The 23,553-nt window shown below is 40.4% G+C and overlaps 1 protein-coding gene across 1 annotated transcript in view; it reads right to left on the bottom strand.

Annotated features, from left to right (window-relative positions):
• LOC126356029 (phospholipase A1-like) overlaps positions 1 to 23,553 on the bottom strand; it is a 109,527-nt gene that overhangs the window by 47,589 nt on the left and 38,385 nt on the right. Inside the window, exons 3-4 of the mRNA XM_050006683.1 lie at positions 20,062 to 20,183; positions 4,897 to 5,151 (exon numbers count right to left, since the gene is read on the bottom strand). Coding sequence (XP_049862640.1) covers positions 4,897 to 5,151; positions 20,062 to 20,183 — 377 coding nt within the window. The remainder of the gene's footprint in view (positions 1 to 4,896; positions 5,152 to 20,061; positions 20,184 to 23,553) is intronic.

The raw sequence follows: 23,553 nt of genomic DNA, 5'->3' as shown, positions 1-23,553 counted from the left end.
GCCATGTAAGCCAAAAACTGGTAAATGAAATAATTTAATACTGTAGAACATTCAGTGGTTCTGTGGTTCTGACTGATCAACACCTGTTGGACTGAGTTATGTGTGACTTCTGGCAGAGAAAAAACATATATCAGGTGGCCCCAGTGTTCCAGAGAATGGTTACCATTTGGATGATCTAAGTTTTCATAAATCATCATGTAAATCAAATACAAAATGTTCACTTTTGGTTTTGTATAAATAAAAGCTTTATCCCTAGAAATCAACATACTAGTGTTCATCTGAACAGTTTCTGTTTCCCACAAGTCATCTACTACATGAAGCAGACAACATTCCCAAATTATTATTGAAATCCTTGGCTGAACCAATTACAACTAAACTTTAAACTTGGTAGTCAGTATATGTGAGACAGACCAAGCAGCCTAAGACTTCAAGGAGACTGAAATTGTACTAGCACAAAAGAAGGCACACTGTGAAAAATGTGAGTTTACCCAAGCTATCAGTACAGTAAAAAATCCAGGATGGAATGTAACAACATAATGAAAAGGATAGTTGCTGCAGAGATGCTGAGTTGCAGCTAGGCACAACAAAAAGACTGTCACCAAACAAACTTTCAGCCAACAAGACCTTTGTCAAAAATAGACGTCTATTATTGACAAATGTCTTGTTGGCTCTTATTTTGTGACTATTTTTTTGTTGTGCCTACTTGTGATTCAGCATCTCCAGTATATGGTGAGTAACAACTATCCTTTTCATAATTTTAATCAATACAATAAGTTATAACTGCAAAATGTTACTGCAAACTATCTACAGAGTAATGAAAATATTGGTAATAGATGACCTGAGGGAATATCAGTTTTGGTTATGAAGACTGTAGGAATGCATAGGCAATAATGACTTTATGACTTATGATAGAAAACAGGTTGAAGAAAGAAAAACAACATTCTACATCTAGCTATTGTGTGAAATGCAAGGCAGAGGGTATTTCCCATTATAGCACTTATCAGATTTTCTTCATGTTCCATTGATACATGGAGTGCAGGAAGAATGGTTGTTTAAATGTTACTGTGCATGCTATAATTAATCTAATCTTGTCCTCACAAACCCTATGTGAGCAATACATAGGAGTTTGTAATATATTCCCATTCATTGATTAAAGCTGTTCTTGAAACTCTGTAAGTAGGCTTTCTCAGGATAGTTTACTTCAATCATCAAGTGCCCACCAGTTCAGTTTCTTCAGCATCTCTGTGACACTCTCCCATGGATCAAACAAACGTATGACCATTCGTGTGTCCTTCACTGTATACATTCAATATCCCCTGTTTGTCTTATTTGGTATGGGCCCCACACACTTGAGAAATATCCAAAAATGTGTTGCACAAGTGCTATGTAAACCATCTCCTTTGTAGACTGACTTGCATAAACTGAAGCCTACCACCTGCCTTACCTATGACTAAGCCTATTTAATCATTCCATTTCATATCACCACAAAATATTACAGCAAGATATTTGTATCAGTTGGCTGAGTCCTATTATAGGATACTGCATTTTTTTCATTTTGTGAAGTGCACAGTTTTATATTTCTGAGCATTTAAAGCAAGTTGCCAGTCATTTTGCACCACCTTGAAATTTTATCAAGGCCTGACTGAATATTTATGCAGCTTCTTTTTGACAGCACTTCATTATAGATAATTGCATCATCTTCAATAAGTCTGATGTTTCTGTTAATATTGCCCACAAGGTCATTAATATACAACTTGAATGGCAAGGGACCCAACTCACTTTCTGGTTTGGTACTAGAAGTAAGAGTCTGGGGTAAAAGTTATGGTGGAGGACCAAGCTATGTGTAGAGGAGCAGGCTTTAATGGATGTATGCTGCCTTATTGAAGAAGAAATGAGGAGACTACACAGGACAGACTTGTGTGGAAAGTCACATGAAACCTGTATTTTCACTGAAGACAACAACAAATGAACAACAACTTGCTTCTTTTCAGATTATATTACTGCCATAAAAATTATGACATTTGACTTCATGCACATAAAAATGTAATAAGTCTTAAAATACTGCCATAGCAATTACATTGTCATGTGAGACTCACAATGATTTACTGATTTACTGTTGCAAGTTCAGTGTCATCAACATGAATTAACACTTCACAATGTAAGGATGATTACTAAGCACACAAAAAAAGAAAGAGGGAGCTGAACTGTCATCCCAGCAGATATTGCTCCTATTTGAACACACATAGAATATCCCTAGCACTACATAAATCGCATAAATAATGAACTCCCAGGACGTTGCAAAAAAGTAAAATGTTAAACAATAAATAAATGCAGGGAGAGGGAATCAAATCTGTGACCCACATGTCATCAGCTAACATTTTAACTGTTACAGCGTGATGGACAAACACAGCACATTACTATGTGATCTGAATATTTTTGTTGTGACAACCACGTTTGTGATACAGTGAAATGATTGTGAACCAGTAGGGTGAATAAACATTTCTCAAAGGTCAAAATTATATAGTAGACTTCTCCTTAGTGCCATAATGTTGTACTTTACAAAAACAGTATTTGTATACTGCTAATCATCATAAAGCTCTAACTCCATCTGTAATAAACTGAGACTGTTCAGTGGCATCTCTAAATTGATCATAAAAGCATTACCACATAGTGCTCTATATGTAGTAACAATTATTACCATAAATTCTGGAAATTTGGTTAAATTTAAAAGTTTTTATTTTGAGATAATATAATGTACATTGACCTCCCTGAAATTTATTTGCTGATTAACAAAGACAATAGTGTCACAGTGTGTGGAGGATTCCCTACTAGAGTAGCTTGTTAATGTAGATCCTGCTACTGAAATCAATTTTATATTATTATTTTATAGCCAAAGTTCATTAATGAAAAACATGGTCATTCAGATTAGAACAGAACAAACAATGGAAAATACAGGATGGAATCAGACAGTATTGGGAAAAGGATAGTTGCTGCTCACCATATAGTGGAGATGCTGAGTAGCAGATAGGCGTCGCAAAAAGACTGTCAGCAAGTGAGCTTTTGGCCAACAAGGCCTTCTTTGAAATTAGACAACGTACACACATACAAATGCACTCTCTTGCAAACACGACTCACACACATATGATCAAAGTCTCTGGCAGCTGAAGCCAGCTTCAGCAATCAGCGACTGTGGTTATGGGTGTGTGAATTCTGTTTGAATGGTGTGTGTGTGTGTGTGTGTGTACTTTTACTAGGAAGAGAGCAAGATCTTATAAGTTAATGTGAAAACTTTTTTCTGTTGCATGTTTCTATGCTTCTATGCTTCACACATCACCATGGATGTAGCTGAGTGATTGCATTTTCCTTATTTTATGTAACACATGAAACGAAGAACTCTAAGATCCATTAGCTTCTTCTGTTTTTTTTTTATTTAAAGAAATTTCTGAATAATCACTTGCCCTAAAAATATCTAAAACAGCTCTTGTTTGTGGCTTCTACATGCAGATAGCTGACCACTTATGAGATGACTTTTGGAGGCTTTCATCTTATGTGGAAGATGATTGGAAAGTTGTTCAGCACAACTAGTAGCAGATGTTTTTAAAACTGGTGTTCTTACTGACTGGACTTGGAACTCTCCTTCCTTTCTATTTCATATTGGTTTTGAATTTTGGTTTTAGTCAAATAGAGCTTGCCCTACTGCAATAGCAGATAAATTTAGCACCTTCCTTTTTCAAGCCTCTTGTATGATCTAAAAATTCTGCTGTTGTGTAGATGAAATGTTGTAATAAGAGTACTGCTATGATTTTATTAAACTGCGAGAATGATAAAATTGCTTTAATCCTATGTGAAAGAGTATTGGAAAGGTGTTCAGTGCAATTGGTAGCAGATGTTTTTAAAACTGATGTTCTTATTGACTGGATATGGGACTTTTCCTTTTGCGCCATATTTTGTGTATGGATAGAAATGTTTTCATTGATTTGTTTTGAAATCTGTCTCAGTTATTTACAAGGTTCCAGTATACAAATATAGACTGGAAACTTCTGAAAGAGGGGCCTGCAAGAATCTATTTGTTGAGCAAGTTGAAATGTTGTAACAGTTCATTTGTAAGACACCAGATAACTGAGCTAAGTGGCATATTATGCTGGATTATGTTTCCATACAAAAAATGCTTTGGAATTTGGCAAAATAAGTAATTCTGATGGTAGATAGGCTTGAAGCAGCTTATGTTAAAAAAATTTGTGTGAAATCTTATGGGACTTAAGTGCTAAGGTCATCAGTCCCTAAGCTTACACACTACTGAACCTAAATTATCCTAAGGACGAACACACACACCCATGCCCGAGGGAGGACTCGAAGCTCCGCCGGGACCAGCCGCACAGGCCATGACTGCAGCGCCTTAGACTGCTCGGCTAATCCCACGCGGTCGCAGAAGCAGCTTATGTCTCCAGTGTATATGTCATGGAAGTGAGTACTATATTTCTGTGATGTGTACTCTTTACAGCACACATTCTGCAATTTAAACATAATTAGGATTGTAATGAATGAGTATTTGGAACTGCTACAATGAGTAAGTTAGTACACATTGTCTGACTGAAATGTTATTTTACTTTTTAATAACTTCATTCATCTGGGTCCTATAAATATTATCTGAACCACCTTAGTTACTAATTTTGTGCTTTATATCTGTTTTTAGCTCAATAAAATTTTGAAACAACACTGTAGAGCTGTGACCTGAAATTTATCAAGGGTTACAAGAAACCACAACAATAGTTTGTTATGACTGCGCACACCACAATTTATACAAACCTAATTTTTAGCGTTACTTTATGTGAAAAAGATGATACACCTTTGTCACAGTGATCTAATTTCAGATATTAACAGTATTAAATACTGCACCTGTGAGAAACGCCACTTTCTTCTCCTCTGATAATGAACCTCCAATCACACCAACAACATGGGCACCCAGACTATGACCAACCAAGTGAACTCTTGACAGGTCCAGCCCATGTGTCTCCACTAAACAATCCAGAACTGTTGCCACATACCGACCAACAATGACTAGTTCTGCTGTTACTTGAGTGTATATTAAATTGTTTGCAATTGGTGACCAGTCTACAGAAATGACATTGTAATCACCTGCTGTCATATATGCTGTAAAAGAACAAACAAGATTTATAAGTGGCTCAACTTGGCATTAGTTTTTATGATAGAACAACTATCTTCTCATTAAATTTGTTCATTTATTCATACATCCATTTACTTGTTAATAATGCTCCATAGATCCAATCAAGAGCAAGAATTGTTAAGGATATGGAATGAGTGAAGATACATATTAACAAAACAGAAACAGCTCTTAGAAATTGGAATTGAACACTGTACTGACAATGGGCTATCACTATACTGCTCCACACCACTGAATATATTGGTATTTTTCAGAGAAAACCTCTGTAACAACTGAAGCCTGTTTACAATATATACAACTACTTAATGTATACCTTTACATGTATGTCACTAACAGGAATTTAATACCTATCAATTTAGACAATAATATAATTTTTGGAATGTGTGGTTAGTAAGATATTTTTAAATTTCATTCTGAATTTTTAGACATTCCCATTTTCACACTATGTTAGATAAGAGCTTGTTTTGCATCAGGATACATAACTCCACTCTGAACACTTGACAAGGAGGCAAAGCATACATGAAAATTATTTCACTGTCTTGTATTATGGCAACACAACTCACCATTCAATTGCAGGACATTACAGCACAGATGATAATAAGAGCATTTGTTGACACTGGATGTAACATTTTGGCTGTGTGCTCTCCATAACCACTGACCAAGGATGACAGTTTAAATCAGTTCTATTTAATGAACTATGCAACCTCTGCTGCATACAGTGTTGCCACACAATGGTCTGCCATCCACAAAGCAATGGCCTCAAATAATGATGGCATTGTGCACTAAAAGCTACCACCGTGGTCGCTGAATGGCAGCATTACCTTGGATGCTGTTACATGTATGCATTGCTCACAAAGATGATCTCAGCAGTTTCATCATTGAAGTACCCTGCGGTGAATTACCCACTCTACTTGCAGACTCTGTGCGACAAGTGCTGCCAATGAAGACCTCAGAACCAACATCCCTCATCAAAACAGTCAAACTACACATTGCACAGCTCAGGGTACCACCTTTACAGTTGCACAGTTCTCCCAGAATTTTCAGCAATAAGGCACTAGCAGATTGTAACTATGTCATGCTCTATGATGACATTATTTGTGCTGCACTACAGTTGCCATACACTGGCCCTCACAGAGTCATTAGATGAGGCACTAATACTTTCAACATAGATTTACAAACCCCTCCAACCAACACAGTTCCTTTGTTCCTTTCACAGTCCAATCACACATTACCCATCTGAACATAGACAATACCTTCAAGTTCCATCCAGACATGCAGCTCTTTCTGTCAGACAACAGACTAATCAATGATTTCCTCTGGTTGAGGGAAAGCATGAGGAACATTGAGTTGAGAATGAACTTATCACTCAACATTTATCTCATTGGGACAAAGTCTGAAGCAATGTGGACACACCCACCATCACATCATGACTCTTGCCTGAGGGTTTCCTTACCGTCATAGCACCCAAGACATAATGACAGCCTGTGGATTGTGACATCACCACCACCACTGATTTGCCAACCCACCATTCTATCCCCTGCAAAGTCAATAACCATCATTAATCATTCTTGTTATGACTGACCTCCACCTCAAATCAATGAATAGCGTCTACACATCTCTGTGTGGGATTCATGTCATCACATCCTTCCCCCATGTTGAATGAGAAATGATCCAACCACACCCTGCTTTGCAGATGGCCTTGGTGCATCTGATCATGTGCACATATGAGAATATGATCCCAACAGTGATGTTCCCTGGCTGTATCCTGCCCCTAATGTTCCTCACTCCTGGGAGGGTGCGAGGGGAGGGAGGAGGAGGGCTCTGTGAAGGCTCCACAGTGACAGTGGCTACCACAGAGAGGAAACTTCTGACTAATGAGTGACTTGGTGTGGAATGTCTAAGGAACTATGATTAATTGTGTTTTGTGGCTGCTATGAACTTTGACATTTATTCATCCTGTGTCAATTACAGAACAAAGTGCACATTATACATAACTGTGTCATTACAACTGTTACTTTTACCCATCCTAGGATAAAATCTGTGCAGACATTCATTAATATATTCATCATGTTCTGCACATCTTAATGAGAAGGAGAACCTTCACAGATATGCTGTTACTCTAGGCATAAATTAATGACAGACAAGCAATTCATAGACACTTAAATCTCTGTATGATATTAATGAGAAACTACCACTATCCTGCTTAGTGGTGTTCATGCTTATGGCAGCTAAATTTAATCAAGTAAGTCCAAAGAAGACTTCTACTTTCCACACAGTTGGTTTCTCCTTAGTTATATTAAGTCACTCCTGGTAGCTTAATATTTACTTGTTTACAAGGACATTTTTCAAAGAAAATACTTTACCACATTTTTTAATATTGCTTCATGTCTACAGTGTATTACTACTTGTAATTCAAATTTCCAATGATCAGTGCCATTTGCCATCTTGCTAACACAACATTTTAAACCATAACACTATATAGTCTTGTAATTTGTATAAAGTGTGGCTACTGATGTACGTTTATAAATTTTCTTTTGAACTGGATGAGATTCCCCATTTATTTCTTTGGTATTATTTTGCAATATATTTTGTCATTCTCTCTGCTTACAAAATTGTAATGTCCCCAATGAATTACTGATGATTACAGTCTTCTCCAGTGACAACAGTGTGATTCAGTGACATGTACTAGTGAGGTTTTGTTCTTAAGTGTTCAGCTAGGTCCTGGGTTGTGTCTGATGGCTGATCAAAGGACCCAGTTATAAGTTTGTGACCACATTTGATACTGATTCTTGCCCCAATAATCTTGCATGTGGCTTCAGTTTCTGTCTCAGTTGGTTTGAGTTTCCTTTCTACTGTAATTGTTGTGACAGTGCCACGACATTTAACAGTGCCGCCACGACAGTACGCGCAAACGGTGATAGAGGCGCTCCGCAACTCGGCTGAGCGCGGGAGCGCCACCTAGCTATGAACGGCGCTGGCCGCATGTCACGGCACAGCAGTCAGATACGACATACTGAGTTGTTATCATGTAATCAGCTATTGTTTCTAAGAGAGAGTGTTGAATATCCACGCAATTATTGGTGATTAAAGGTTATAACACTTTTGGTGACGAGGTCGGATATTTTCACTGCATTGTGGATTTGCGTGTTCGTGATGGGACAGACATGGAACAGCTTATGGAAGCGCTCATTGAACAACAAACACAGCTGATGGCTGCGATTCAGGTGTTGTCGACGTCGCTTACTCATCGTCTGTCTTCCTCTTCTCCGCCTCCATTCCCTCCTTATGACGAGGCCACTGAAGACTGGGAGGATTATGAGAAGCGTTTGCGGCAACACTTCTTGGCTTTTGGCGTTGTTGACGCTCCTATGTGTAAGTCGTAATTTCTATCTTGGATTTCCCCACGGATCTATCAGCTGCTATCTCAGTTAGCCCCTCTGCGGGAACCTGCCTCTCTGTCCTTCCAAGAAATGTGTGACTTATTGTCTTACTATTACCGAAAAAACACCCACGTCATTGCCGCCTGCGTGGCGTTCTACCAGTGTCGTAAACAGCCCCATCAATCTTACCGGGCTTGGGCGGCGGAACTACACGGTCAGAGTAGGAAATGTCAGTTTGTCACGGACACTCATCACGAGTCTTATGCTGATTCAACGGTTAGGGGTCCTATTCTACGGCTTGCTCCTGATAAAGAAGTTTGGCAATGTGCCCTACAACTGCCAGACCTGTTGTTGTCGGAAGTTCTAAGCATCGCTCAATCCTTTGAAGTGTCTCACGCTGCTGGCGCGCAATTAGATGTATGGTGTGATGTAGATGCTGCACAGTCAACTCTCAACACAGACAATTTGCCTGTTTCACAGGAGAATGAAGATGTGGCGGCGGTTCACTCGCGTAAACAACGTCGCTTTGGGCCGCAACGCTCGCAGTGAAACCAGCAACCACAGAATCCAGTTCGTTCCGCACTTCCTTCTTGCCCCCGTTGTTTCGTACAGCATGACAGGGATGCATGTCCAAAGCATTGGGCCACGTGTAATTCATGTAGGAAAAAAGGCCACATTGCCTCCGTGTGTCAGTCCCCTAAAGTTCCTGTCGACGAGGATGAGGCATTGGACATGGATGTTCACTGTGTGCTTTCTCAAACAAATAAGTTGGATGTTACTGTTCGTGTTCTGGATAAAGACATCCGCATGCAAGTGGACACTGGTTCTGCAGTAACTCTCATTAATTCTTGCACATATTTGGAGTTGGGCTCCCCTCCTTTGTCTCCAGTTACGCGAAATCTGAGAACTTATAATAAACAGAAAATTCCTATCATTGGCCAGTTTGATGCTTCCACTGCCTACAAGCCTGTTGTTTGGTTCCTCACGTTTTATGTGGTGGATTATGCGGGCACTGAAAACCTGTTCAGTTATGATGCTTTCCAGTTGTTCGGGTTCTCCATTGAGGATGATTTGCACCTCATATCAGAGGATATTCCGTATCAACAGCTGGATGGATTGTGTTCTGAATTTTCGTCCGTGTTCCCTGCTGGTCTGGGTTGTGCCAAGGAGTTTGAAGCCCACATTACTCTTAAACCTATGGCTCGCCCTAAGTTTTTTCGGGCACGCCCTATTCCGGTGGCGTTGCGTGCACCTGTCAAGGCTGAGATAGACAGTTTAACAGCTTCAGGGATTCTCCTTCCTGTTACCTCCAGCGAATGGGCATCGCCAATCGTGGTGGTTTCTAAACCAAATGGGAGTCTGCGATTGTGTGGTGATTTTAAAGCCACTGTCAACGCTCAGAGCCTCATTGACACTTATCCTCTTCCCCGTCCTGAGGAGTTGTTTAGCAAGCTTGCCGGGGGCCAGTTCTTTTCCAAACTTGACTTATTGGAGGCGTACCATCAGTTGCCATTGGATGCTACTTCCAAGGAATTTCTCGTTATCAACACTGCTTGTGGGTTGTATCAGTACCAGCGGTTACCATTTGGCGTCACTAGCGCACCGGCCATTTTTCAGCAGTTTTTGGAACAGCTCACGGCTTCCATTCCTGGCTACATAAACCATCTGGATGACATTGTTGTTACGGGAGCCTCCACTGAGGAGCACCTTCGTAATTTGCATTCACTGTTTCGGATTTTGCATTCGGCTGGGTTGAGGTGCAATCTGGACAAGTCACAGTTCTTCCAACGCTCCATTGTGTATCTTGGTTTCCACTTGTCCCGTGAGGGTATACATCCTCTACGTCAGCATGTTGCGGCCATTAATGCTCTACCCCGGCTGTCTACAGTCAAAGAACTTCAGGCGTTTCTAGACAAGATAGCTTATTATCACAAATTCATTCCATCCACAGTGGCGGTAGCTTATTCTCTGCATCAGCTGTTACGCAAAAACGTCCCTTTCTGTTGGTCTGACAAGTGTGAGCAGGCTTTTGTCTGCCTGAAGGCTCATTTGCAGTCGGCGCCTTGTCTTGCCACATTCCGTCCGGGTCAGCACTTGGTTCTGGCGACTGACGCATCACAGTATGGCCTAGGGGCTGTTCTCGCCCATCGGTAAGAGGATAGGTCGGAACGACCAAGACCCTCAACAAGGTGCAACGGCGTTACTCTCAAATCGAAAAGGAGGCGCTCGCTATCATTTATGCTCTAAAAAAGTTCAGTGTTTTTTTGTATGGTTCTAAGTTTCACCTCATCACCGACCACAAACCGCTGGTCTCTCTGTTCAGCCCATCGGCGTCGCTTCCAGATAAGGCAGCTCACCGCCTGCAACGTTGGGCCTTATACTTGTCTCGTTTTCACTATGAGATTCACTATCGGCCCACGGCCCAGCACGCCAATGCTGACGCATTGTCGCGATTGCCGATGGACCCCGACCTGGTTTTCGATTGTGATGAACTACTCTGTTTCCACATTGATGAGGAAGAACGTCATGCGGTCGAGGGTTTTCCACTTACAGGTTTGCAGGTCGCTTCGGCTACTGCGCGGGACCCGGTCCTGTGTCGGGTGATCGGTTTTGTTCAATGGGGTTGGACGGACAGGACCAAGGGCCGGGCATCGGATCCCCTTCACAATTACCATGCCTTGCGCCTTCGTCTGTCTGTTCGTGATGGTGTTGTTATTCTGCCACGGATGGCGCATCTCCACGGGTCGTGGTGCCAGCCTCTCTTTGCAAAGATGTTCTCAAACTTCCATCCACGATCGTCACGGACAATGGCCCTCAGTTCTCTTCTCAGGCCTTCCGTTATTTTTGTACTGGACAAGGGATTCATCATGTTACGGCACCTCCCTTCCATCAGCAATCAAATGGGGAGGTCGAGCGCCTTGTCCGCACTTCCAAATGCCGCTACAATTTCTGAGTTCTTATCGCTTCACGCCCCTGGATGATCGCAGCCCTGCTGAACTCTTGCATGGCCGCCAACTGCGCACTCTACTGCACCTGCTTCACCCTGTCAGGCCTTGTGCTGTGTCCCCTAGTGCGGGAAAATACTCGGTGGGCGCCGATGTGTAGGCACAAGGGTATGGATCTCGCCCTAAATGGATTCCAGGGGTGGTCAAGGCTCTTCGCGGCCACCGGTATTGTGAAATACGTACAGACGACGGCACGGTTGTTCGCCATTACAACCAGATGCGCCCACGAGTGGAGGCCAACCCCGTGCCACCACCCCTTCCTTGGCCTCCACCAGCCCGAGTAGCCAGTCCAGTCGCAACTGCCGATCTACCATACGTGTTGATGCAGCCGGCGTCGCTACCGCTTCAGAGTATGTCGGAAACGGCCCCAGTCACGACGACGCCTTCTCCGGGACCCATCTCGCTGGAGCACACTCCCAGGTCCATGACACCTATGGATGCTGCTCCGGAGTTTTCACCCATCATCTCATCCAGGAGGCACGTTCCACGCACGAGCTTCCGTCCTGGACATTTGTGACCATACTCTCGTGTCTCTCCACAGGATCTTCTCGGGGCCTCACAAGAGACCACGGATGTCTCCGCACTATCCAGGTCTCCAAGGAAGTGAGAGTTTTTTTTTTTCAAGGGGGGAAAAGTGTTGTGATAGTGCCACGACATTTAACAGTGCTGCCACGACAGTACGCGCAAACGGCGATAGAGGCGCTCCGCAACTTGGCTGAGCACGGGAGTGCCACCTAGCTACGAACGGTGCTGGTCGCATGTCACGGCATGGCAGTCGAATATGGCATACTGAGTTGTTATAATGTAATCAGCTATTGTTTCTAAGAGAGAGTGTTGAATATCCACGCAATTATTGGTGATTAAAGGTTATAACAGTAATATATACTTAATTTATCTCAAAAATCTCAAAGCTGTCTATTTCAAGTTAAAGCTAGCTTTCTGTATCCAATCTTTATTTACTGCTGAAGGCCGGCCGTGGTGGTCTCGCGGTTCTAGGCACGCAGTCCAGAACTGTGTGACTGCTACGGTCGCAGGTTCGAATCCTGCCTCGGGCATGGATGTGTGTGATGTCCTTAGGTTAGTTAGGTTTAAGTAGTTCTAAGTTCTAGGGGACTGATGACCACAGCAGTTGAGTCCCATAGTGCTCAGAGCCATTTGAACCATTTTTGAATTTCACTGCTGAAGAGGTCACTAAAATAACTGTTGACTTTGTTGTTCAGAAGTGATTTATTGACCCATTTTTTGCTCTGTTCATAATCACAAATATGTGAAGGAAGAATGGAAGACATAACCACAAATATAGTTAACAGCAAATCACTAAAAGTAGTTTGGTAGTTCCATTCCTTGTAGTAATGACTTTCCATTCTTCCTTGGCAGATATTCTGATGATGGGCAGAACTTGAGATGCATCAATAAATCACTTTTGACAACAAAGTGAATAGTTATTTTAGCAACCTATTCAGGAGTGTATAAGGGTTCAAGTTGGCATAATGGTCGCATGCTTCCAGCACAACTTCATATTGCATCCTATGTTTCTGTATCTAGTATCATTTGAGCACCAGTACTTCAACTCTAAGACTTTGTTGCAAATGTTTTGGCAGCTGATCATTAGGATTGTTACACCTGTGGGGATCATTTCTCTGAAACTAGTGCAAGTACTTCTGCAAGTCCCCTCAAGAAGAAGAGCCTTCAGTGTTATGAAATGAGTCAAGTTATACATTAACAATCACTGCTAGCTACTTCTGTAATATATACTCAACCTCATCAATATAGTAATTGCATCTAGATTTTTTATATATGTATAGTAGGAGAAAAACAACTATTTCAAAAGAAGCAACTACTCCTCCTGTAGTACTCAGCTGCTTTTATTATCTAATTCTTCATACAAAGCCTATATTTGTCTTTACACGGACTACAGCCAGATGTCTTTATACTGGCAGAATCAGAATTTATCTAAAACCAATATTAGAGCTATGACAAATTTATATTCCTGAGTACAAATTATGATTTTTGTATCCTTCCAGTGAGCCAGGTAGGATGTTTATGAACAATTTGCCTCAATTTTATTCTATCTTGATATACTTCTTGTCTAGATAATATTTCCTAGTTTTCTCCTCTAGTCTGATACAGCCATCTTTTTCACTGTTGTCTGCTAGTCTTTTCCCCTGCACATTTCTATTCAAGTATTGTTTTCACAGGAAGCTATCCTTCACCCTCTTCACATGTCCAAACCATGGGAGCTATACAGAGCTCAGTCTCACAGCCACTAACAGATCCATTTTCATCTCGCCCCTGATGTCTTCATTCTTAGTTTTATCTCTTCTAGCCTTCTGAAAGGCTGATCTCAGAAACTTCTGAATAGCTGTATGTCATCTTTTAAACATGGCCTGTTTGGCTCACATAGAAACTCCCTTGCACCACAACAAATTTAGATCCTTTGTTACTCTGTTCTGTATTTCTAGTTTGGTAGTTCCATTCCTTGATATTGTATTTCCCAGATAACTGAAAGCTTCCAAAAATTCAATTTTCTATCCATGTAGCATCAGGCTGCCCTGGGTAGATATCCTGCTCATAACCATTGCTACAGTGTTACTCTTGCTTGCTGTCAGCTGGTACTCTTTAAACTTGGGAGTTCCATTACTCCAATCTTCCCAGTACCTCTAATTCTGTTTCTCCCCAAATAGCTACACCATCAGCAGAGATTCAAGTCATGAGATCACCATTTCCTATCTTCTTGATTTCCTTGTACATAACTTTTGCACCTTTCATATAGCATTTACACCTTCCCTACTGGGGAGTTTCAAATTATTAGTTTTTCTCTTGCGACTTGGAACACTGTCATATACTTTTTACAAATCCAGAAATACTATTATGAGATTTTCATTCTTTTTCCAATACATTTCCATTAACTGTCCAAGTGCAAATATGATGTCTGTTGTTCCTCTGCTGCCTCTGAACCCATGTTGTTTCCCTTCAAACTGTTTTTCTAACAATGATTTTAATCTTTCCTCAATAATCTTTTCCTGTATCTCGAATATAATTATAACCCCCTTCTTACAGTCATCTGGTACTTTATTTTCTTTCAAAATGGTTCCCAGTGTTTGATGTAGCCATTGTATTCCTTGGATGCCTTTTGACTTGATCATGTCTGCTGTCAATTCATCTGACCTGGCCAACTTGCATACTTTAATCTGCTTCAAGGCATTCTCAGTCTCTGCCCAGGTAATATGTCGTTTTTCACTTCAGATTCTGGTAAATTCTTTATTTCCTGTTTTCCTTCTATTATGTCCTTATCGTTCACTAATGTGTTGAAATATTTTTTCATCTCATCTTCAACCCCTTCTGCATCCCAAAATATATTCCCATTTTCCTCTTTCTATCACTTTCATGCCTTCACTAGCTGATCTTTTGCATTTTACCAATCTGATTTCTTTTGTTTCCATTGCTGCCCTCCTCTAGCCTTTGGGTGAATATTTCTCAACTTCTCACCTTTTCTTTCTTCATAAACTTTTTAACTGTATGTTTGTTTTCCCTGTATGCTTGTTCCAATTTGGACAATCTTTGAGCATCTACTGGTTTGAGTCCATGGGTTTGTTTTTGTTTCTCATATTTCACTTTCTTTGCTATGTTCTATTTTTTAATGACTTTTTTTACCCTATAATTCCACCAGTTGGTTTCATTCTGTTTTACTTTACCACTTGTTTTACCACAGACTTGAGTACAATTACACTGATAATTGTTGAAGGATAATTATCAGTTTGAGGAAATTAGCAGCAGTAATAATTTGTTGTTAGTGCAATTTACACAAGTAGCCAGCATGAAAATGTTTGCTCAGATCGCAAGGAATGCATCATGCACTGTCAGTCAAACTTAATTTGCATATTCAGAGGTGGGTATAATAAGTGCATTTCCTATAGGTGACTTTAACACAGTAGCATGTGAGGAACAGCTGACTTGAAATCTTACAAAGGATGATACAGGCTGAGGAAAACAGCCACAGTCAACAGGGCAAGTGACATGCTCCAAGTGCTGCGACTTGGTGATAAAGTGTGTGCTCTGAGAAAAGCTGTTTACAGAGCTCATCTGACTGATCAACAGCGGCACATCACATAGAATGTACCTATAAAACCAGGTGGATTGCAGCCAACAAATGCAGATCCTTGTGCTTATGTGGGCACTGGAGGAAACGGTCTAGTCTTTCAACTTATTTCTGACTATGACATTACAATTGTTTCAGCAGACCCAAAAAGGACAAAGTGAATCAAGGACAAGTCCCCTTCCAGACTTTATGTCAAGGGGCTTTGGGGCATGAGGTATTACTTGACATTGAGGACAGTCAGCCAAATTAAATATTCATTTTATGTCAATGTGTAAATGAATACCACTAAGGAGTCCATTGGCAACTGAAAGCAAGTTGGTTTATGCGTAACAACAATCCCAACAATGTTTGCAGTCAAGTGTTATCTGAACTCTGAGAAAGGCTGGTTAGGGTATAAAAAAGGCGTGGTAAGTGTCAGACATTGAGTGATCTCTGTAAAGGACATGGGGATAGCTTTGTACACATAGGAGAGAGCATTGTTAGCACTTAACAGAATTTGAAAGAGACCTCACTGTGGATCTCCAATTGGCTGGCTGGTCAAGTTGTGCAACTTCCAAACTTGTGTGGCATTCAGATGAAACAGTGGCCTAGTGTTGGACTACATGGAAACATGAGGGCAGGCATATTTATCATCAAGGTTTTGGTCAACCAGAAGGGAAGATTGCAACATTGTGCAGCAAGCACTCAGGAACCCCATCACATATGTGCATGCCTTCTGAAAGTGCATAATGGTGGAATCCCTGTAACATCCTGTGTAATTCTGCATCATTAGTTGGCGACTAGCAAAAGCCAGACTACTAGCCCAAGCGTAGGCTGTAGTTAACACTGCAACACAAATGGCTTTATTTGGAATGGTGCTGTGGCCATGAATCATGAACTTCTAGTGAATGGTGTTGTGATGAATCACAGATGAGCACTACCATGAATTACTATCACTGACAAGTATGGTGGCAACCTGGGGAAAGGTCTCATTCTTGCAATGTTTGGAGTTCACACCAGTATCACTCCTGGTATCATCAGTTATGATTTCAGGTTATGGGTGACTCAGAGAACTCTGATGAGGCAGCAATACATCACCATATAATGGAAGTGTTCATTACACCTATTTTTGTTATGTATTGGAGAATATGATGCTCACATTAAATTACAACATGATGTAATGGCATATAAATGTTAATTTAGTGTTAATTGTAATTTTGCCTACATAATTAAAATGTCACTACAATCCTTTTTCTAAACGGAAATAACACATGTGATTAAAGTAAGATTTATTTTCAGAAAATATAATTATATTTCATATTTCCATTTTGATTTGAAATTACAATTAAATGATAATTAAATTGACACCCTAGCTGCAAACAGGCATTGATATACATCATTGTGGACATGTTGAAAATATGCGCCCTATTCAGGACTCAAGTGTGATGGGCAAACATCTATTAGGCGGTAGTGGTGTGGACATGTTGGGAACGTGGGTCTCACGGGGAGCATGGAAGGGATAAATCCCTGCAGGTGCACTATCCTCTGTGCCCTCGGTGGTGCAGATGGATAGAGTGTCTGCTATGTAAGCACGAGATCCCAGGTTCGAGTCCCGGTTGAGGTACACATTTTCAACATGTCCCCAATGATCTATATCAACACCTGTTTGCAGCTATGGTGTCAATTTAATTACCATTTAATTATAATTTCAAATCAAAATGGAAATATGAAATATAATTGTATTTTCTGAAAATAAATCTTATGTTAATCACATGTGTTATTTCCATTTAGAAAAAGGATTGTAGTGACATTTTAATTATGTAGCCAAAATTACACATTTAACACTAAATTAGACTAGAAGGTCGATATTCTACAGCTCACAAATAAACTGAACCCTGCTTACTTTGCTTTGTGTTTAATATGAAACATATGCACCACAGAATGTACAAAAGTTACACTTTTTTGTATTTACACTTTGTAGTTGTGTATAGGATCACACAATTAAGGCATGGTAAAACACACCACAATATTGTTTTTGTCTTACAAAAATGTTCTGTAAGAATAACAACAAATAGTTCCAGATTAACATGCTCCAAACAACTGTTTGTTCAGTGAAACATAACTCCTTTTTCTTGGATTTATATCCAAAGAAGTCTAATTAGCATAAAATTAGACTAAGCTGAGAATACTTAGGATTTGCAACAATACAAACAAAAAGACAAGTGACAATTTCCATGTAATAAGGGTAAATGAGGCCATAACACAAAAATATTTGACCATATTTGGTATCAGACTGTACAAAAATCTTCTTGACTCCATAAAAACAATTAAGATGACACCTGTGCTGGAAGACACAGATTTCAAATATCTCATGCTAAATTGCTTCTATGGTGTGAGTGATTACTTGCTTCAAATCCGATTAATAGTTGCTGAATCTTACAAGAAAGGGCTGTAATGTCATCATATACGTAAGATGTTAATGTTGTGTAATCACACAATAATTCCTTTCTGTTCATTATTCTATGCCTCATATATGGTACATTATTTTGGATCAGTTGAATTGTGATTAAATAAAACTGTATATTTCTTCCGCATTGTATCTTACAAAGCTTAATTTTACTCTATATACCAAAACATTGGAAAAATGACATACTGTCCATGGATATTATGTGACTGACTGATTACATGTTCTTTTATTTTTTATATTTTGTGTGACATGGGCATGTGAGAATTTCACATTGACACCTTTTAATAATTGGTTTTAACCAGATAGTGGTCATTGTCAGACTAAAGGCACATATGCTGTATGCACTTCCGTGTTGTCAATAATACCTCGCAATACTCTGAAGTGACAAATGTCATGGGATAGTGACATGCACATATACAAGTGGTGACATTATCATGTACACAAGGTATAAAAGCATAATGCCTTGGCAGAGCTGTCATTTGTACTCAGGTAATTCGTGTGAAAAGGTCTCCAGTGTGAAAATGGCCACATGATGGGAATTAACAGACTTTTAGTACAATATGGTAGTTGAAGCTAGGTGCATGGGACATTTCATTCCAGAAAACAGTAGGGAATTCAATATTCTGAGATCCACAGTGTGAAGACTGTGCCGAGAATACCAAATTTCAGACATTACCTATGACCACGTACAATGCATTGGTTGATGGCCTTCACTTAATGACTGAGAGCAGCAGTGTTTGTGTTGAGTTGTCAGAGCTAACAGACAAGCAACACTGCATGAAATAACTGCAGAAATCAATGCAGGACATACGACAAACATATCCGTTATGAATGTGCAGTGAAATTTGATGTTAATGAGCTATGGCAGTAGATGATTGAGTGCCTTTCCTAACAGCATGACATCACCTGCAGTGCCTCTCCTGGGCTCATGACCATATCGGTTGGACTCTAGACAACTGGAAAACCATGGACAGGTCTGATGCGTCCCAATTTTGGTTTGTAAGAGCTGATGGTAGAGTTTGAGTGTGTTGGAGACCCCATGAAGCCATGGACCCAAGTTGTCAACAAGTCACAATGCAAGCTGGTGGTGGTCCCATAACGGTGTGGGGTGTGTTTCCATTGAAAGGATTGGATCTTTTGGTCCAACTGAACTGATCATAGACTGGAAATGCTTATGTGTGGCTCCTTGGAGACCATTTGCAGCCATTTATGGACTTCATATTCCAAAACAATGTTGGAATCTTTATGAATGGCCAATGTACCATGCCACTAGACCACAATTGTTTGCCATTGGTTTGAAGACCATTCTGCACAATTCAAGCTAATGATTTGGCCACCAAGATTGCCTGACATGAATCCCAATGAAAATTTATGGGACATAATTGAGAGGTCAGTTCATGCACAACATCCTGCCCTAGCAACACATTCACAATTATGGACAGCTATAGAGACTCAGTATTTCTGCACAGGAATTCAGATAACTTGTTGAGTCCATGCCATGTCGAGTTACTGCTCTATGCTGGGCGAAAGGAGGTCCAACATGATATTAGGAGTTATCCCATGATTTCTGTCACCTCAGTGGACAATGGAAACCGCTTGCAACAAGTGCTTTCTGTCTGGCCATGACTGCTGGTTGGTTATTGAAAGATAACATTGAGAAATGCTCATCTGACTGTCATAAAAAAAGGCAAAAGATTAATGAAAATATGGAGATATGTCTCAATAACTTTTATTGCACTTGGTATTATTTATCACAGCAAATTGTGCAAGTATTTAATGACATCCATATGATGTTGTGTTGTATCTGAGTGAATAAATGCTATGAAATGAAGGATAGTATAAATATTGAAATCCAATTGTGATGTTAAACTTGTCATAGACATATAAAAAAATCAAATGATTCCTTTTATGCTAAGCCTCAAATAAATGTTATTATTGGAGCTCTTTACCATTCTTGATGTGATCCAGATCACTACTTTCACTCATCCAACCATGGGAAAGCACCACAGTAGGCCATACAGTGTTAAAGCCTCCAATATTTTCACAGTCCATCTCACTTCCTTCATCATTCCTAGAAAGAAATGTATTAGTAAGTCAAATTAATTTTTCTCATAGTATCATGCAAAAGTTCCAGCAGCTATGAATGTTTCTAATTTGGACATACTCTTATGTCATAGGCACCTGAACAGCATTGGAAAACATTGAAAAAACTATACGTAGACTTTAGTTAATAATTTTTTAGAATGCTATGCGAAGAGGTGAGAATACTGTGAGCTTAGAAGTGCAGTGTTCTGTCTGACACATCATACAATCTCATGGTCTCATTCACAGGATTTGCAAAAAACAAAACAAAAAAAGATTCTTGTAAACTTTCATGGCAAACAAAGTCACATACCATATAAACTGACTTTTATGTTACACTGTTTTGATGATAACAACACCTCATGAAGTACTTTACCTATCCAGTTATTTGTGTGGAAACTACAACCAATTATGTATATCAATTTTTAAAGACAATTTGCCCCATTAGCCATGTTTTGAGCCACTGCAGACTCATCATTAGATGGTGAGCATTTACAAGAGCTTTATATTGTGCACTATGAGTGACGGAGTTTCCCAGAAGTTATAATTAATATTGGACCGTTATTTACTAGTATGGAAAACATACTATCTATTGTACATGAATTATCAAATAGCATACAAATCATGTATTTGTACACTGTATGTTAAATCATGTGCAAACCATGTAATTATAGACTGTGTGCTAAATCGTTTACATCTAAACATGGATTGCAATAATGTAGTGACTGACAGCTACTTGTTTACAGGACAGCTACCAGAACAACAACTGATCAGAGAATGAGCTTGCTTGATCATGCCTTCTGTGCTGTTCACAAATGTAATGTCACTCTGCTATTTCAGGTGTCAGTTGTCATAGTTAGTTGCAGATGGCACTTATGGCTAGTAAAGTAACAATCATGATCCATATTCACTTATTGCATTATTTCTCAATTAGGTGTCTTTATTTTATGTGGTACAATGTCCTTAACTAGTGGAGACAGTGCACAGGAAAGTGATAAGACTATACCTGCCCCACTAACCAAACCATTTACTACATGTCAGCTTGCAGTTTATGAATTATGCATAACAGAAAGGCTCAGCTATTGCTGCTACAACAATATGGTGTGCACAGGCAAATTTGAACATTACCCTTCCCCATTCTTGACTGTCAGTCACTTAAGTTATTTTGACCAAGGTATAAGTGTTCAATAATTTTTTAAATATCATATTCCTGTAAAAGCACACCATCAGATGATGACCTTCGAGTGGCTCAAAAACTGGATGATGTGGCAATAACAAGTTAAAAAAAATAAACTGACTGGTTTCTCTGCTGTAAATAATGCATATATGTATGTGGAGCCTGTGCAGGATATGGTGGTCAATGTGCAGAGACCAATTTTTGTCCAAAGCACTGAGCAAATTCATTCTTTTGTTTGGAATGGGAGGCCGACACTGTAGACTAACTTTTGGCTGGTCAGTGATGACAGAGTCAAGGCATATGCCCTGGAATCTTTTTCAAATGATTTCAAAAAATCTATTCATAAAAGAAACAAATTTCTGCTTTATATGTCAGGTTCATTATGATATGCCCATCATTTTCTTAATGGTCATGGTTATTATGATATTTATGTGGAAGAAAGAAACTGTGTAAAATTCAAAAAAGTTTGCAATGAAAAATAGTGGTCACTATGATTTTGCATTTGGTGTATATTGCATAATATGTTGCTGTATATGAAATTTAGCTAACACATTGAATTTTTCTTTAGACTTGGGTGGAGGTCTCTATCTGTTTGCAGTTTTGAGAAAACTGATCTGATGTAATACACTCTTTTGTGATCACACCACACCATCAATAAAGCCAGAGTGAAATGTCCACAACATTCCTCGTATTTCATAAATGGTTTGAGATATCGAAATGAGATTTTCACAAGTGACAGCATGCAAAGAGGAGAGTATTTTCCATGTGGCTATAATGCAAAACTTCATTATCTACCTTGTTAACTACAAACTTTTTTGATAAAAGAATATAATATTTAAGGGTCATCGATAGCTGGTGAAGTGAGAAATGCTATGGATTTAAGTAAAGGCATTATATATTTATTTGTTACTGAGGATGTGCTTCTGCATAGAGAGTGACCTTACTTTTCCTCACTTAGTAAACTGCTGTTTCAGAATTCTCTCACAATTGCATCTGCACAACATGTAAGTTAGGTGAGACTGTGTAAACATCACTGCATTTTGGCAAAAGAAGCAAATTTTATCCTGACAACAAGAGAAATGTGTAGCTTTTACTCAAAATTTGCCACTCATGACACTTCTCTGAAAGTTAAAAATGGTTAACAAGCCAGGTGAAAATAAATTGCTACATTTTTTGTGAAATTCCTTTAGATACTAACAAAAGCAGGGGACACAGATATTTTAGGTCACCGAGCATGTGTGGATGTGGAGGGGGCCCACTTCATACACTCCTGGAAATGGAAAAACGAACACATTGACACCGGTGTGTCAGACCCACCATACTTGCTCCGGACACTGCAAGAGGGCTGTACAAGCAATGATCACACGCACGGCACAGCGGACACACCAGGAACCGCGGTGTTGGCCGTCGAATGGCGCTAGCTGCGCAGCATTTGTGCACCGCTGCCGTCAGTGTCAGCCAGTTTGCCGTGGCATTCGAAGCTCCATCGCAGTCTTTAACACTGGTAGCATGCCGCGACAGTGTGGACGTGAACCGTATGTGCAGTTGACGGACTTTGAACGAGGGCGTATAGTGGGCATGCGGGAGGCCGGGTGGACGTACCGCCGAATTGCTCAACATGTGGGGCGTGAGGTCTCCACAGTACATCGATGTTGTCGCCAGTGGTCGGCGGAAGGTGCACGTGCCCATCGACCTGGGACCGGACCGCAGCGACGCACAGATGCACGCCAAGACCGTAGGATCCTACGCAGTGCCGTAGGGGACCGCACCGCCACTTCCCAGCAAATTAGGGACACTGTTGCTCCTGGGGTACCGGCAAGGACCATTCGCAACCGTCTCCATGAAGCTGGGCTACGGTCCCGCACACCGTTAGGCCGTCTTCCGCTCACGCCCCAACATCGTGCAGCCCGCCTCCAGTGGTGTCGCGACAGGCGTGAATGGAGGGACGAATGGAGACGTGTCGTCTTCAGCGATGAGAGTCGCTTCTGCCTTGGTGCCAATGATGGTCGTATGCGTGTTTGGCACCGTGCAGGTGAGCGCCACAATCAGGACTGCATACGACCGAGGCACACAGGGCCAGCACCTGGCATCATGGTGTGGGGAGCGATCTCCTACACTGGCCATACACCTCTGGTGATCGTCGAGGGGACACTGAATAGTGCACGGTACATCCAAACCGTCA

Source organism: Schistocerca gregaria, chromosome 3 (assembly GCF_023897955.1).
Source record: "Schistocerca gregaria isolate iqSchGreg1 chromosome 3, iqSchGreg1.2, whole genome shotgun sequence".
Classification (NCBI taxonomy): domain Eukaryota; kingdom Metazoa; phylum Arthropoda; class Insecta; order Orthoptera; family Acrididae; genus Schistocerca; species Schistocerca gregaria.
This window is presented reverse-complemented; position numbering and strand designations above follow the sequence as displayed.